Source organism: Heteronotia binoei, chromosome 7 (genome assembly GCF_032191835.1).
Source record: "Heteronotia binoei isolate CCM8104 ecotype False Entrance Well chromosome 7, APGP_CSIRO_Hbin_v1, whole genome shotgun sequence".
NCBI lineage: Eukaryota > Metazoa > Chordata > Lepidosauria > Squamata > Gekkonidae > Heteronotia > Heteronotia binoei.
The window spans coordinates 35074435-35090256 of NC_083229.1; the positions used below are offsets into that span (position 1 = coordinate 35074435).

A 15822-nucleotide genomic window follows, 5' to 3' on the forward strand; every position below is an offset into this window, starting at 1 on the left:
TGCTTGTATTAATTTGTTTTTAGTGGATCACCTAGAAACTGAAAGAATTGCTCCAGTTAAAGGAAAAGAAAGGGAGAGGTTCAGAGAGCAATCCTAAACATGATTTCATTCAGTGAGGCTTACTCTCAGGAAAGCGTTTTTAGGATTGCAGATAATCTGACTATTCTAGCTCTCTCTGAGGTTTTTTAACTTTAAGGTTATTCCTACATTAGATCTTTACAAAGTGCTGCATCCACTGATTCTGAGCCAGGGAATTTACAAAGACTGGAAAAGGGAGTCCTAAATTAGAAACATCCAGTCAGCCAAGTATAGCTACAAACGTTTAATTATTCTATTACAGAATATAATTTTAACAAGGCACTCTGTTACTTAATTTTAAAAAAAATCTATGCAATTTCTTTGTTGAGACAAACCCTGATTTGTCTGACAAACAAGGTAGGAAAAGGAAAAGGGAAGAAATCACAGGGTTTCCACTGGATCCATTTAGCACTATTTATACCCCATATTTTCAAGCTTTTCTCTTCTGACTGCCTATCACTTAGTAGTAGGTGCTTATTACACATGAACTGACATTTTAAAAAGAGCTTGTGATAAGCAGTTTGATGCTTTTATACTTTAACCACACAGCTCTTCAGCTGCCATAATAACAAGGAACAATCACAGTCCAGGGGACAGATAGATACCCAGTGCTGTGCTGCCAAATACCAATTTTTGAAAACTGAACATGAAATTGTTATTAATTTGAAATTGTTTTATAAGCACAATCAGTCTGAATTTTCAATATGTCTTTCCTAAACCTAAATTTAAACCTTGCTTCTTTAATAAAATTTAAAACTTTGGGCCCAGACTGATACATTACCATTGGAATGGATCCTACCCCTATCTTACCACTCCACTAAGTTTATTCATTCATTCATTTATTAAAATATTTATATCATATATCCAGCCCAGTCTTCCTCCAGTCTAAGAAGCCTTCCTCCAATTTAAGGGACACTCCCACTGAAGGAAGAACTGCTTAAGTAGGAGGAAAAACTACTTAAGTTAGAGAAAGCTACTTAGAGGATGGTTGGATCCACATTAAAATAAAACTGTAGTACTACTCAGCATCCAATCCATTGAGAACCAAAGTAAGGGGGGAAAGATTAAGTTTTTGATTAAATTACTACCAAAACTGACAATTAGTCATACACAATGGGTGCACTCACACACTAAATAATGTGCTTTTTACTGTGTAAGAATGGTAAAATCTACCTGCAAACAGTTGCCATGTGAAAGCACCAAGTGTCATGCACAATGAAAAATGAATTAGGACTGCTAGCCTCCAGGTGGGGCCTGGAGATCTTCCAGTTTTACAACTGATCTTCAGCTGGCAGAGATCAGCTTTCCTGGAGAAAATGGCTGCTTTGAAGGGTGGACTCTATGGTACTGTACCATGCTGAGGCCTCTCCCCAAACCCTGCACTGTGATCCACCCTAAAAGTCTCCAGTATTTTCCAACACAAACCTGGCAACCTCAATTCCTATATATTGATGAAGTTTATTCAGATATTCAAAAGGCTTGGGGGAGGATTATAATATATCTGATAAATGGCAAAGGGATCCTCTGTGTTTAGTAAAAGTTCACCATTAGGGTTTGTAGAATCTTTCGGGATCAAGTGCCGTGTTCTACTGGAGAAAGTTTTCCTTCCAGACGTTTCGTTCTCAGCTGCGGAGAACATCCTCAGTGGCGTTGCAGCCGGAGCAGGTGCTCAGACCTTCTTGGCTGCTGTGCATTGAGTGGGGCCAGGGCTGCTGGAGAGCTGCTATTTGTAGGCTGGAGGGTGTGTGATGAAAGGGCAATTGTTTTGTGGATGTGCCCATTGTTTGGTGGGGCTTCCTGGAAGGGTAGTGATAAGGAAACTGGCTGTTGAATGTGACCATTGTTCTGTGTTAATTGCTGGGAAGGTTGGAAGGGGTTTGAAGATAAGGAAGATGGTTGTTGACTGTGCTGATTGTTCTGTGGAATTTGCTGGTTGTTCTGAGACTTTCTGCAATTTATAGTCTGTAGGGTGTTTTGCAGAGCTGGGTACCAAGATTGGTGGATGAAAATGCCTTCTTCCTTTCTGTTAAAATTGTGCTGGTGTTTGTAAATCTCAATAGCTTCTCTGTTCAGGTGAGTATGATAATGTGAGACCGTAGACAGGACTTCAGTTCTTTCAAAGTGGATGACGTGGTCTCCTTCTTGAAGTGCATGTTCAGCTACAGCTGATTTTTCTGGCTGAAACAAGAGACAGTGTCTCTTGTGTTCGGTGAGACGGGTGTTGATACTGCGTTGGGTAGTGCCAATGTAGACTGCACCACAGGAGCAGGGTATTTTGTAGACTCCAGGGGTTGAAAGTGGATCTCTCATATCTTTGGCCGAGCGCAGCATGTGGCGGATCTGTTGTGTGGGCTTGAAGACTGTGTCAACATTATGGCATTTGAGAATTTTGCGAATGCGGTCGGTGACAGATTTTATGTAGGGCAGGAAGGCTGTACCCACATTTGTGTGTGGCTCGGGATTTGGTGTGGATGGTCTCCTGGGATGGAGGGCTCTACTAATTTCTTGTTGGGAGTATCCATTGGCCTGCAGTGACTGTTTGAGGTGGTGTAGTTCCTGTTGGAGTTGGCTTGGTTCACAGATGCGTGATGCACGGTGAATGAGGGTTTTTACAACTGTACGTTTTTGGCGAGGATGATGATTGGAATTCTTATTTAGATAGCGATCGGTGTGTGTGGGTTTCCTGAATACAGTGTGGCCGAGTTTTCCGTCATCTTTCCTGGTAATGAGAACGTCAAGAAAGGCAAGTTGACCATTGTTTTCTTTCTCCACGGTGAACTGGATACGAGGATGGACTGAATTCAGATGAAGGAGAAAGTTATTCAAAGCAGTCTCTCCATGACTCCAGATGGCAAAAACATCATCCACATATCGGAGCCAGCAACGTAGTTTTAGGAAGGCAGATCTTAGTGCTGTATCTTCGAAGGTTTCCATGTAAAAGTTAGCGATGACAGGGCTAAGGGGGCTTCCCATGGCAACTCCATCGATCTGTTCATAAAACTTATTGTTCCATTGGAAGTAGGTAGTGGTGAGCACATGGTGGAATAGGGCAGGGATGTCATCAGGAAAGATGTGTTGTAGTTGAACAAGAAGAAGGCATTTTCATCCACCAATCTTGGTACCCAGCTCTGCAAAACACCCTACAGACTATAAATTGCAGAAAGTCTCAGAACAACCAGCAAATTCCACAGAACAATCAGCACAGTCAACAACCATCTTCCTTATCTTCAAACCCCTTCCAACCTTCCCAGCAATTAACACAGAACAATGGTCACATTCAACAGCCAGTTTCCTTATCACTACCCTTCCAGGAAGCCCCACCAAACAATGGGCACATCCACAAAACAATTGCCCTTTCATCACACACCCTCCAGCCTACAAATAGCAGCTCTCCAGCAGCCCTGGCCCCACTCAATGCACAGCAGCCAAGAAGGTCTGAGCACCTGCTCCGGCTGCAACGCCACTGAGGATGTTCTCCGCAGCTGAGAACGAAACGTCTGGAAGGAAAACTTTATCCAGTAGAACACGGCACTTGATCCCGAAAGATTCTACAAACCCTAATGATGTTACCAGCCGTGAAAACCTGAATTCTTTGAAAAGTTCACCATCTTTGATAAATGTAGGGCTCTTCAGTGGGAGAGTAAAATAATCTATATCTTTGTAAAACTGAGCCTCCACATCTGATCAAAGCAAGTTGAGAAAAATTCCAAAAAAGGCAGCCCAGTTATCTCAGCTGCCTACTCATCCCAGTGAGTGAGGGAAAAGGGCTATTTCCCCTCATTCCTGTGGAAAATCTCCACTATCAAGCCCATTTGTGTAGGCAGGAAAGAACCAATTAGAACCTATAGATTTGCCTCACCAGGGATTACAGAAGCTTGGGGGTTCTGAGGGAAAATGGCATAAGAGAATATTCAAATAGTTATCCCCTCTGTACACTCTCCCCCCCCTGCCCCAAGTAAATTATACTACCCACAGCAGCATCAACCAAAAAAGAAAATAATCACAGATCTTCATGGATAGGAAAAGCTGTGTGCCAACTCCTGAGTCATCAGATCTCCTGACATGTACCTGTTATGTTTTCCTTACTGCAGTTGGGGACAGGGGAATTTTTCTACAAGAAAAAGGAACATGGAGAAAGAGTTGGTCTCTTGGCCAATAACTGCCACGCAGATTAGGTCATCCTCCCTCAATTTTAAGATGAAAAAATATTGGAATACAATCATAATGCTAACATGTAACATGCATTTCACTCTGAGGTGCATAACAAAGGCAGAGCTCTGCCAAAGTCTCTACGGTTGTTCATGAGGATAAAGAGAGGTTTAATGGGCTACTGCCCCTAGTAAGACTGACATATTTTCCACACAGGGGAGCATAAACGTCTCTGTCAAAAATTAGTTCCAGTAAATGTAACTGGACCTCAGGACAGCACTGGCTTCTTACCCAGATGACCCCTGGGAACCCGCCTTCTTCATGGTTTGGAAGACTCACCAGTTGTATCTACTCATACTGATAAACCCAACACGTTCACACTCAGGCTGCTGGCTGAAATGAGTTTTCCTTGCAGTAATCCCTTCATAAATTTTAAAAGTTTTATTTTAAAGAATTTCATGCAGAGAACAATTTGGCTGTTAATTAAATTAAAAATGCAGCTCCCTCCCAAGCATTCCTTTTGTGGTACATGGGCAATGCTAAACATTTGCATAATATACCTGCCACAAAATGCTTGAATATCATAATGCAATGCTATCTGAAATGTTGGTCTCATCACAATACCTTGTACTGAGCTCCTATCGGCTACAGTAGCTAGAACAGGAAAAAGCCATTGAAGATTGAAAATCATTGTGTTAGTTTATCAAAGCCTATGTCTGATCCAACCCAAGTCAATAGGAGCTTTGCCATTACAAGAATCCCTAATGATTATTATATCGAGGATGGGATCGTGAGTGCTAAAAGAGAAAGATAAGAATTGCTAAGAATCCGTTTAGTCCATAATCACATCTGACAATGGCCAGCAGTTTTTGCTTCTGAGAACACCACAAACCACTGAGGCTGAACTAAGAAGTATGCTACGTTTTGTCACACTACAAAAAGGAGACAATTGCTTAAGGACTTTTAAGTTATTCTAGAATACTGATATAAAATCACAAAATCTATGGAATTGCAGAGTTGCAGAGAACTAAGTCATCCTGTACTTCCAAAAATGACTACCCAGCCACCATCTTCCATATTAATCACCCTACCCAGTTAAGCCTACAAAATACCATAAATTGAGATAAAATACAGTACAAATCATGAGATCCTATGAGATCCTTTAAATCCTGCCTTTCTTCTCAATAGAGACACACAGCGGCTTACATTCTTTTCTCCTATTGTGCTCACAACAATTCTGTGGGGTAGGTTAGGCTCAGAATATGTGACTGGCCCAAAGTAATCAAGCTAGCTTCCATGCCAGAGTTAGATTCTAACCTGGTCTCCCAGTTCCTTGTCCAGCACTCTAGTCACTACACCACACCAGTTTTCCACTGAAGCTTCAGTGAATACACCTCTCTCAACCACAGCCAAAGTCCAAACCAAATTCTTTGGTAAAGCTGAATGCAGAGATACTTGTACAAACAGATGACTCTTTGAGGGTCTGTTTTTTTTCTTTAGCATGTACTGCTTATGTATAGGCAACTACTGTTCAAAGAGTACTTGTCACTTTCAGAGGGCAACAAACAACGAAAAATGCAAAAAAACTATATACTATGACTGTGCATGCATTGCTTCTATATTTACATAGACTATTTCTTTGGATCAAACAGTCATTTGTATAACAAGCTGAATATAGCTTTAGACATACTTGCAAAAGAAATCTCTAGAGGTATGCATGCTTGAATTAATTAGGAACTGAGTACTGTTGGTTCTATGAGGATGTTGAAAAAGCAGTAATTTTATTACTCCTTTTCTTTTTTTCCTCCTCCATTAGGAATATGCTTACCAAAAAAGAGCTAGTGTATTTATTTTTCACATGGCAGAGTTACACACAGGAAGCATATACTAATATAAAATACATATTCAAGCTGATACGGCTGGTTAAGAATTTGTGTGTGCCCTTCACTTTCTTGGAAGCGGGAAAAACCTAAATAAAGGCTCTAGAAAGAGCTGAAAATAAATAATAAAATTAAGGAAGTGTAAGATTGAGGAAACATGAAGTATTGTCAGAGAAAGACAATGTCAGTCCTGGGGGGGTTGTGGGGCCTGATGCCATGCAAACCTGGGGGCTGTTCAATCACCTCTATCAGTGCTCTATCAGTGTCTACACTCCAGCCAAATCCAGAGAAAACAAGGAGTCAAAGATGCAGGTCAATAAGCTTATAGATGATTTGCGCAAACAGCTCCTCCAGCAAGGTAAAAAACAAAGTCATATTGGCTTTTCAGACTTTTTTTTTATTCCTTCACTTTGAACTCCTTGGTCCAAGCATACCCTGGAAATGCCACTGTTATATGCAAGACGTTTAAAGAGCTGAGCTTCTTAATCTGGTTAAGAGAAAAAAATGTCTGTAAAGGCCTCTCTATTGAACTCAAGTGATTATGGTATAGCATCCTTACGCCAACCCTGCTCCCAATTTCTCTAGCACTGGAAAAGCAGAAAATATGCCATTAGAGTCTTTGCTTAGTCTTTGCTAGGGTCTTTTAGCAATGGCAAGAGACAAGGACAGGATGCTGTATCTCAAGCTTCCTTTCCAAATCTTTCCCCATCTTGCAAGCAAATCCCCCTCCAACCTTCCCCATTAAGTGTTACATTGTAATCACTTTCCTTATTATCAGGATTTAAAATTGGTCAGAAAACTTAGTTAAAATAGAATCTTCCCATTGGCCGAAATATTTCAATATGGTTAACGATACTGAAGAAAGGCTAAAGAAATCCGCTTTACAACAGAGTCTCATGATTTAGCTTATTTGGGATGCAGCCCTAAAGTTGTTCCACAGTAGTTTAGGATGGTAACTAATATCCTATCTCAGGGATACACTGCCCTAGGAGATAATGCAAGTGCAGCAACGAGGTGCTTTCCTCCCCTCTCTGCATCTAAAGTCTTTGTTGGCCCTCAGGTATCAGCTGGAATCACGGAGGTGGACGGGAGAGCCAAGTAGTCACAGTCCCCAAAGATCTGCACAAAATGCTTCCCTGAAATATGTAGTTAATGGGTTAACAGCACTTCTTCCCTCAAGAACTGCTAGCAGAAAAGGGGTCCTTGGAGGTATGCCAGCATGACACTGCCCACATGTGGTGAAAGGATTTAAGAAGCACAACCACATTTTACACCAAGTGTGCCACTGCAATTAGTGTTAGCCAAGCATTCCCAATCCCTGTTTTCTTGCAGAATGAGAGTCCAGTGGAGAAGCACAAAAGAAACTACAGACAATATTGTTCAAATTATGAAAAAGGAAGGAAAAAAATAACCCAATAATGGCTGACCATGCTCATGGGTTTCTCAGGAGTATGGAAAGCTGGTTTTCATTGAAGAGTGCAGTATAACATAAAAATATAAATTAAAAGTAAAATTGTTATATAATCCACCAACATAATAAGAACAAAGCAGCTATAAAACTGGATTGTTGCTAAAACAACACTAAAGGTCTATAATGGTCTGAAGACACTCCCCCCCCCCCCAAGTCATTGTACATCGTATAAAGTAAACAAAACCTAAAAATGAAACGTCTGTGGAGAAAATGACAACAAAATCTGAAGGGAAAAGTCTATGGAGAAAATGTTTTAATTGGGTACCTAAAGCCAATCAACACATACCAGTAAATCTCTCCAGGGAGGAAATTTCAAAGGCAAAGCAGAAGACTATATTTCTGGTAGGCACCCACCTCCCCTATCTTAAGTGGGAAGACACACAGTGAAGCAGCTCACCAGAAAAACCTAATTGGCAAATGCATGTAGATGGGAACAGAAGGTACTTTAAGCATCATTGTTCCAGATTTAGGACTTTAAAGGTAATAAGCAAAACCTTAAATTTAATGCAGAAACTGGCATGCCATGAAAGTCCTTTAAAACTGGCAAATGTGTTCTTTGTAAAAAATGCTCATGTGCAAGCTTGCTGCTAACATAAACTTCAAAACAGTCTTCAAGAGCAAGCCCAAAAAGAGTACACTGCAATAGTGCAGTCTGGACATGTTCAGAGCATGGATAATAATGTCCAGATTAAGCTATCAAGAACAAACTGCAGTTGGTGCACTAATCAGAACTGTGGAAAGGCATTAAGCTATAGAAGCAACATCCATCTGTTGGTCATGATCTTAAGTGAAGGCCTACCTTCAGGACTGCCTCTCCCCATATGTGCCCCAGACAACACTCCGCTCGGAGTGTCAAAACCTCCTTAAAATCCCCGGACCAAAAGAGGCTCACCTGTCCATCACCAGAGATAGAGCATTTTCAGTAATAGCCCTTGCTCTGTGGAATGCCCCCCCTGAAAACATCAGGGCCCTGCAGAACTTGCCACAGTTCCGCAGGGCCTGTAAAACTGAATTATTCAAACTCGCTTTTAACAGCTGAAGGGAGGTAGCTATTATTCCACCATACCAATAATCCCACTGAATTATTGTAACTGAATTAAGAACATCAAAGAAATCAGAAATGCACATCTTGGACTTACTGATCGTAAATTGTATGATTGTTTTTATTGTGTAACTTGTTTTTAATGTTTTATGTGGCTTAAATTGTTGTTAGCCACACTGAGCCCACCAAGGGAGGGCTGGATATAAATATGATAAAATAAAATAAATAATAAATTAAAAATCCACAAGCTCTGAACCTATTGCTCTAGGCAAACAGCAACTGCTTTAGGGAAACTGCAACCCCTTCCAGAAGAAGTAAACACCATATTTTATATATTATCACTAAGAGTTATCTCATCTGGTCTAGATTGTGTTTCAGTTTGTTAGTCCTCATCCAGCCCATTACCATGTCCAAAGATTTGTTCCAGACTTCCACTGCCTCACCTAACCCAAAATGCTGGTGCTATCTCACTCCAGACCTCCAGATGACTTATCCTAGAAACTTAATGTAAAAAGTATACGCAGGCAGAAAAGAGGAGTGGTAACTTGTCCCCAACTGCTGGGTGGAAGGAGGAGCATTTTTGGAATATGAGCTTTTCAAGAGCCTAAGATTCCTTCATCAGATATAGACAAAGGGAATTTTGACTCTCAAAAACTCACATCCCAAAAAATGTTGCTCTAAAGTGCTACTTAAATCAGTTGCTCTACTGCAGACCCACATAGCTATCCTCTAAACACTGTTTATTTAGGCACTTATGCCCTGCTTTCGTTCCAATAGGCACCCACTGCAGTTTGCAGCATCATTCTATTCTTCTATTTTATCCTCATAACAATAACCCAGTTAGGTAAATTAAGCTGAGGAAGAGTGATTGGTCCGAGGTATTCAGTGAGCTTCTATGACAAAGTGGAATTAACACATCAGTCTCTCAAATCCTAACCACTATTCCATGCAGAAGCTGATATTGTTAAGGCGTGGGCTTCAAATTTCAAAACTGTATTCATTACAACTTGTATTCATTTGGGGTTGGACTAGATGACCCTGGAGGTTCCCTTCCAACTCTGATTACAGTATTTTTACAGTTTAAGATTTTGCCTCCCCCCCCACCCCACCCCCCAAAAAGAATTAGCCATCTTTACATAAATTCAGTCCAAATGTGCATTATGTTTTTGAGTCTTCCAGTTTTCCAGAAGGAACCCCCATAGTGCACGACAACTTCTAGGACAACAACTAACCACAATGGTTCCACTCCAATGCTTCCTTCACACCACACAATTTATCTAAAAATAGCTAGTTTCTCTTCTTATTACTGGTTACTAGATCTGGATCAAATAAGTTACATATGCTTTTACAATATTTATTGGCTCGCAACAACCCTGTGAGGCAGATTCCTCCTAAACTGGCAGTGACATTAAAATAAATGCAAATGTCATCAGTGCTTGACTTTAGCTCAGTGACATTCATCAGCCTTTATCAATTTCTTCCCTTCTACTGGAAGGGAGCACATTCCCAAATTCCACAGCCCTAAATAGCATGACTCTCACATCCTCAACACTACCAGTGCAGTCTTAGACTGAGTTACACCCTTCTAGGCACAATGACTTCAGTGGAGTTGTAACAGTATATATCTGCTTAGGATATCACTCTATTTTATGCCATCCAAAACTAAGGTGATCTATTTACAAAAATAACAAGGCCTCACGGGTCTCCTTGGATGCTTCCTGGCAACTGTGGGACTTTCTTTCCTTTTGACATCAAGAGTCCCAAGCCTTGTGGAGATGAAATAAACTTTTATGATGACTGGCTAATTAAGAGTTTTCCAGTATGGCTGTAGAGGTTCATATGTTGCATACACAGATAACTTCAGACGCACATCTACATGCACCTTTTTAGAAGAACAGAAGTAAATAAAGCTCTTCATTACTTTTTCTACTTTTCTAAGAATGATAAACACGCAAACAAAATGCTGGGTTGTGGGCATGTCCAATGTCACATCATTCTGCTTCCTTTCTGAAAAGCCCCAGCTACTAGCACATGTGCAGTATGGATTACTGCTCCATTAACAGAACAATGATGCGTTTACTTCCTTTTGGATAAGAACTTGCATACTTAATATTCCTTGTAGATATTCATAACAGAAGGCAAAAATCAGGATTTCAGATGGGCATTTTTATGTGAAATGACTAAGGTCAAATGAGAGACTGCTGACAGTTGCCTCCTGTGAGATCCATTTTTGAGTGAAAGAATAAACTAGTGCTACTCAGTTTTTGATGGTTAGACTCAGAACTGAACGATCTGGAGCCAAATCCAAACAAAAACGGATACTGGTTTTACTGAGTGCTGGAAATAACTTCTCTTTAATCCTAAATTCAAGATCCATAAAAAGAATGATTCACATACTAAGCTCCTGAAACCACTGCATTACAAGTGGGCATTAAAAGCAGGTTTTAAATTACACATTGTAGTACCTTTATTACAAAAGTATTCCACTTCTTCACAACTCAGATTCCCAGGTTCAAACTCTGCAGAAAAGGTTCCCTCAAGAGGAAAATCTTCTTTGGAGATGTCATTTTCTTCAGATAGACACTCTTCCTCTTCATCCTCAACAGCATCCTCAAGAGGGCCTTTAAGAGAACCAACAATACTGTACCAAAATAATATATTTACAATAGAATATAAAAAAGGAAAAGTTGAATCTCTGAAATGATACTTAATTTTAAAAAGAAGTGCTCACTGTTTTTAAACTATACTTCAATAACTGCAGAACAAGAGCAATGAAAAAACACCTTCCATCTTATGATAAATTGCAGACCTTTTGCTGGCTTTTACTGAAAGAGGATTCCACTACAACATGCTATCCCATAGACTAAATATTATTCATATAAGTGTGTGTGTGTGTGTGTGTGTGTGTGTGTGTATATATATATATATATATATATATATATATATATATCCAGTAATCTGGAAACCCATTAGGATTCATGGAGTGGGAATAAACATTTGGGTCAGTCCCTTTCCCTTCCAAATCTTCACCTCCATAATACTTTAAGTTCTTAAGTGTCTGAGCAGGACAATGTCTTCACCAAAGAAGGAGGCAACATAACACTTGCTTTTTCTTTTTTAACTGACTCTCAACTGTTGCCAACATTCAAAAGGGAATGAGAATAGTATTTCCAGTTCACTTAGTATGCAGAAATTGCATACTTATTTATCTGAAGTTGGTTTTCTTTTGCTGAATTTGTGATAAGCATTCACTAAAGTAACTAAAATTACCATGGAATAGTGAAGTTGCCTCTTTGTCAGAACCTCCAGTACTAACATACACACATCCAGAACAGTTCTGTGTAACATCAAAGTATATAGAATTGGGGTTTTTTGTAATTTAACTTTCATTTACCATCTGCTAACAAAAAAAAATACTAGCATGAAATGTATTTAGAATTCTAAGCCTCATAGGTTTATCCAAAAGCCTATCCAAGTCCTTTCATGTATATTTGAAAGCCACCTGATCAGAACTATACCCATCCAACTAATCTGACCTACAAATATAATGAACCAAAAGCTTTGTCCACTCAGAGATATTCTGGAATGATTACTGAAAGCTGTTCCAGTATTTATTTAGTTAGTTAATTTCTAGTCTGCCACATCCCGCAAGTGGGCTCAGGGCGGATTACAACAAACTTAAGCAATAACAATGCTGTCACACCCCTGCCGCCCCCCCCCCCCCCGAGGTTTCTTGCGGCCAGCACTCCCGGTGCAGTTTTTAGTAGTCAGCTGCGGAGGTCTCAGAAATGGGAAGGGGCTCGGTTACACCACCCAAAGCCTCCTATCCCTGGTGGTACGCTGGGCTTCTCGTCCTTGCTCTCTGTGGGTAGGCAGCCCTTTACCTCACAACCACTCCTTCCTCCCCAACCTCGCTGTTTGACTGCCTTTTATTCCTTTTATTTGACTCCCTGGCTCTGGGAGCTGCTTCAGATCGTTGAGGTGAGTGGGGAAGCCTTGGGTGGTATAGGCGTCCAGCGGGGGAGGGCCCTTGCTGGTGGGGCTTGGCTGGGTGGGTGGCTGCGGGGGAGATGACCCCCCCCTCGGCCGAGTCCCGTGGCGGGACAAATGCACAATAAAAATTAGAAATAAATTAAATTTAAATAGTTAAAACAATAAAACAATGAAATTACTGCATTTCAGGTGGGAGATAACTAATCAGGTCATAGTGCAAACAGAGCTGGAACTGATGATATATCAATAGGCCCAATAGACGGTGGAATATGGCAACAAGGGAGGCCAGATCCTATGTACTATGGGTGTCCACGGCCTCACTCAAAGTAAATAAAGTAACTAGACTGGAGCCAGGCTCAAAATGGGATTTTTGTATTTTGGACTCTCTAAGTGGAGCTCTTTGGAGTGTGGGATTAGTTCAAAATTGGCTCATTTCACCACCTATCTGTATGTGCACTCACTATTGCTCCCTCCTCTTACTCTGACAAATACTGACCTAAACCTAGTCATAGCAATGAATATGCATGGCAGGGTCTTGTAGCAGTATTTAGAGTCTGACAGTGGTTCCAATGGAGAGCCAAAAACAGGCATTTTGATGAGGAGTCCCCACTGTGTGCCCAATTAGCATATTTTGGGAGCTCAAGGGAATCTAAATGTTAGAAAGAATTATTTCTTGCTGAGTGATTTTGAAATTAAATTATTTTGTGCCCTTTCTGAATTGTGTTGGGGTTGATGTACAGCCCTTCAACAAAAAAGTGGGAGAGATTTGGGGGGTACTCCACATTCAACAAACTAAGTGTATTTGGGCTTAACAAGCAAGGCAAAACTACTTTTCTGCAGCCAAGAAAAATGGGAGCTATTTAAAACGAGCAAGTTCTTCCGGCAGCCACTCACTTTTAACATGAGTTGTATCAGGGGATCTGTAGGAAGGAAACATTTTTATTAATTTTTCCCTTATCTGAGAGAAGAATGTTGATTTTTTTTCATTTAGGTTCCTTGCCTGCAGGTAGCAGACCAGAGAATCATATAGTAGAAAATTTTTCCTTTTGATTAATTTCATTCCATGTGTTATGTTATTTTTATATATAATTGATTTCAGGTTTTGCTCGTAGCTGTACATCTTTTTTATATCTCTACCCACTGCCTTCCTTCAATCAAGAAAGTTGAAGGAAATTACCTGAATTTTGTTAAGTTTATTAAAAAGAGCTCTGTGAATATTTAAATTGAGGTTTGAAATGCTAATACAAGAAAGATATTAGAGAATTTTAATGGTGGGTTCAATTTGACCCACAGACTATTGAAGAAAGGGTCAAATTTTATTCAAATTATTTCTTTACAGTAAAAAAATGAACCTTTGATTTTATGAAAGTGGATTAACATTCATCCTTGCTCAATCTTTTTGGCACTTTGGTGCTTTACAGAATTAACTGGACTTGTGTATAAACTTCTCAAAAGCCTTTCAGTGTTTAAGTAGTTTAGAACTTAACTTTCAATACTTGTATCTCTTGAATAATATCAAGAGGTCTTGATAAAACTTCCTTTCATTAGCTTTTTTCCCCTTACAGCTTAGACTAGGCTCTTACAGCAATTTACAGAAGTTTAAAAAGTAGATATAGTTCTGAAATATGGGTATAATGTTGCATAATCCACTGGGACCCTTATTCCTAATTCTATGTATGGCATCTAATCAATTCCATATTAGAGTTCAAAAACAGTTTTTGTAGACAAAAATATTTGCAGAGAAAGCATTACTTTCTTAAGAAGTGTGTTTATCCAAAGTGGAGATAGGGGCAAAGGAAAAAGAACAGGAGGCGATATCTGGACAGAAGGTGGGAAAGCTGGCAACCAAGATATGAGAACAGATAAGAAGATCATACAGATGAGTTAGACGGGGCTATTGAGAGCCATCATGAAGCCCTAGACAAAAATTACCTTGGCCCCCACATGTGATATCAAAGCCAAGTGTCGCATGAAAACAAATCACATGGTTTCTCCGGATCTATAAGCCCTGAAAGCCCCTACAATATTGTTCACCATGTGTTTCCCTCTGACAAAGGTCCTGCCCCCTTCTGTCAGTGACCAATCCCCTGTATTCCTGTTTGGTGTATGTGAAAAGAAGTTGAGTTTCTTGAACACATAAACCTGCCTCATATTGTATCAGACCCTTTGGCCCATCAAGGTCAGTATTGCCTCTTCAGACTGGCAGTGGTTCTCTAATATCTCATCACCTATTGCCTGATCTTTTTATGCTGATTGAACCTGGGACCTTCTGCATGCTAAACTTATGCTGATTGAACCTGGGACCTTCTGCATGCTAAACTTATGCTCTACCACTGGTGCGGAGGGAAGGCAGGAGGCTTTTGGGGGGGGGGGAGTTGAGGCTTCTAGGGGGAGCACGTGCATAAAGGTGTGTGTGGTTAAAACAGTTAAGAAATAGAAAGGAAATTGCTATAGGGCAGGACTATGAGGATGAGGTTAAAAAGTGTGTGGGGAATTGTAGTGAAGGCAGAGAACAAGGAGGTGTAGTGTTTTCCCCCTTCCGTCTCCTCTGACTGTGGCTCAGCAAGGATTGGTGAAGCTACTACACAGAGGAGCAGAGCCGAGCATTTGATGCTGCCACCACGATACTACACAGTGACCATGAAGGGGGTTGGGAGAGTGGGAACATGAAGCAGTGGTTTTCTGACAAAGGGACGGGACCAGCAGGGGAGAGAGGAGGAGTACGGCCAGTGCACGGATTGGGAGGCAACTGGCCTTTGTGCATGCCACTTTGATGGGAAAGACATCCAGGCCTCAGAAGCAAGTGGAAGAACAAAAGGAAAAAGAGGCAGTACCATTGCCACTGCATATCTGAACAGCCTCAGAATCAGGAGGCACAATGATCACCAGGAAGGATGGGTGGGGGTGACAATTTCTCTTCTTCCCTTCACCTGTTCCCAGAGGTCACAGGAGAACAAAAACACCCTGAGAGTTTTCAGAAACAGCCTCTCTGTCAGGCCTTCCCTCAGCCTCACTGCTTCTATGGGAAATGCAGGAGGAATGAGAACTGGCAGTGGGGGAATCTGGGAGAGCCAAGTTCAGACCCCCTACCTTCCTAAGCCAAAAATCTATTGTCTGGGTCATCCGGGGATGATTGCTCAGCCTGACCTATCTGATGGGATTGTTAATGGTGGTGGGGTAGGCCAGGCCTGCTTCCATTTTTTCTTCCC

General features: G+C 40.8%; 1 protein-coding gene across 2 annotated transcripts in view; it reads right to left on the reverse strand.

The window, feature by feature from the left end:
* ZFPM2 (zinc finger protein, FOG family member 2) overlaps positions 1-15822 on the reverse strand; it is a 552362-nt gene that overhangs the window by 430392 nt on the left and 106148 nt on the right. The window contains exon 2 of one of the 2 annotated variants that reach the window (XM_060243336.1): positions 11086-11241. The exons of the other annotated variant lie outside the window; for it this stretch is intronic. Coding sequence (XP_060099319.1) covers positions 11086-11241 — 156 coding nt within the window. The remainder of the gene's footprint in view (positions 1-11085; positions 11242-15822) is intronic. 2 annotated transcript variants of the gene reach the window in all.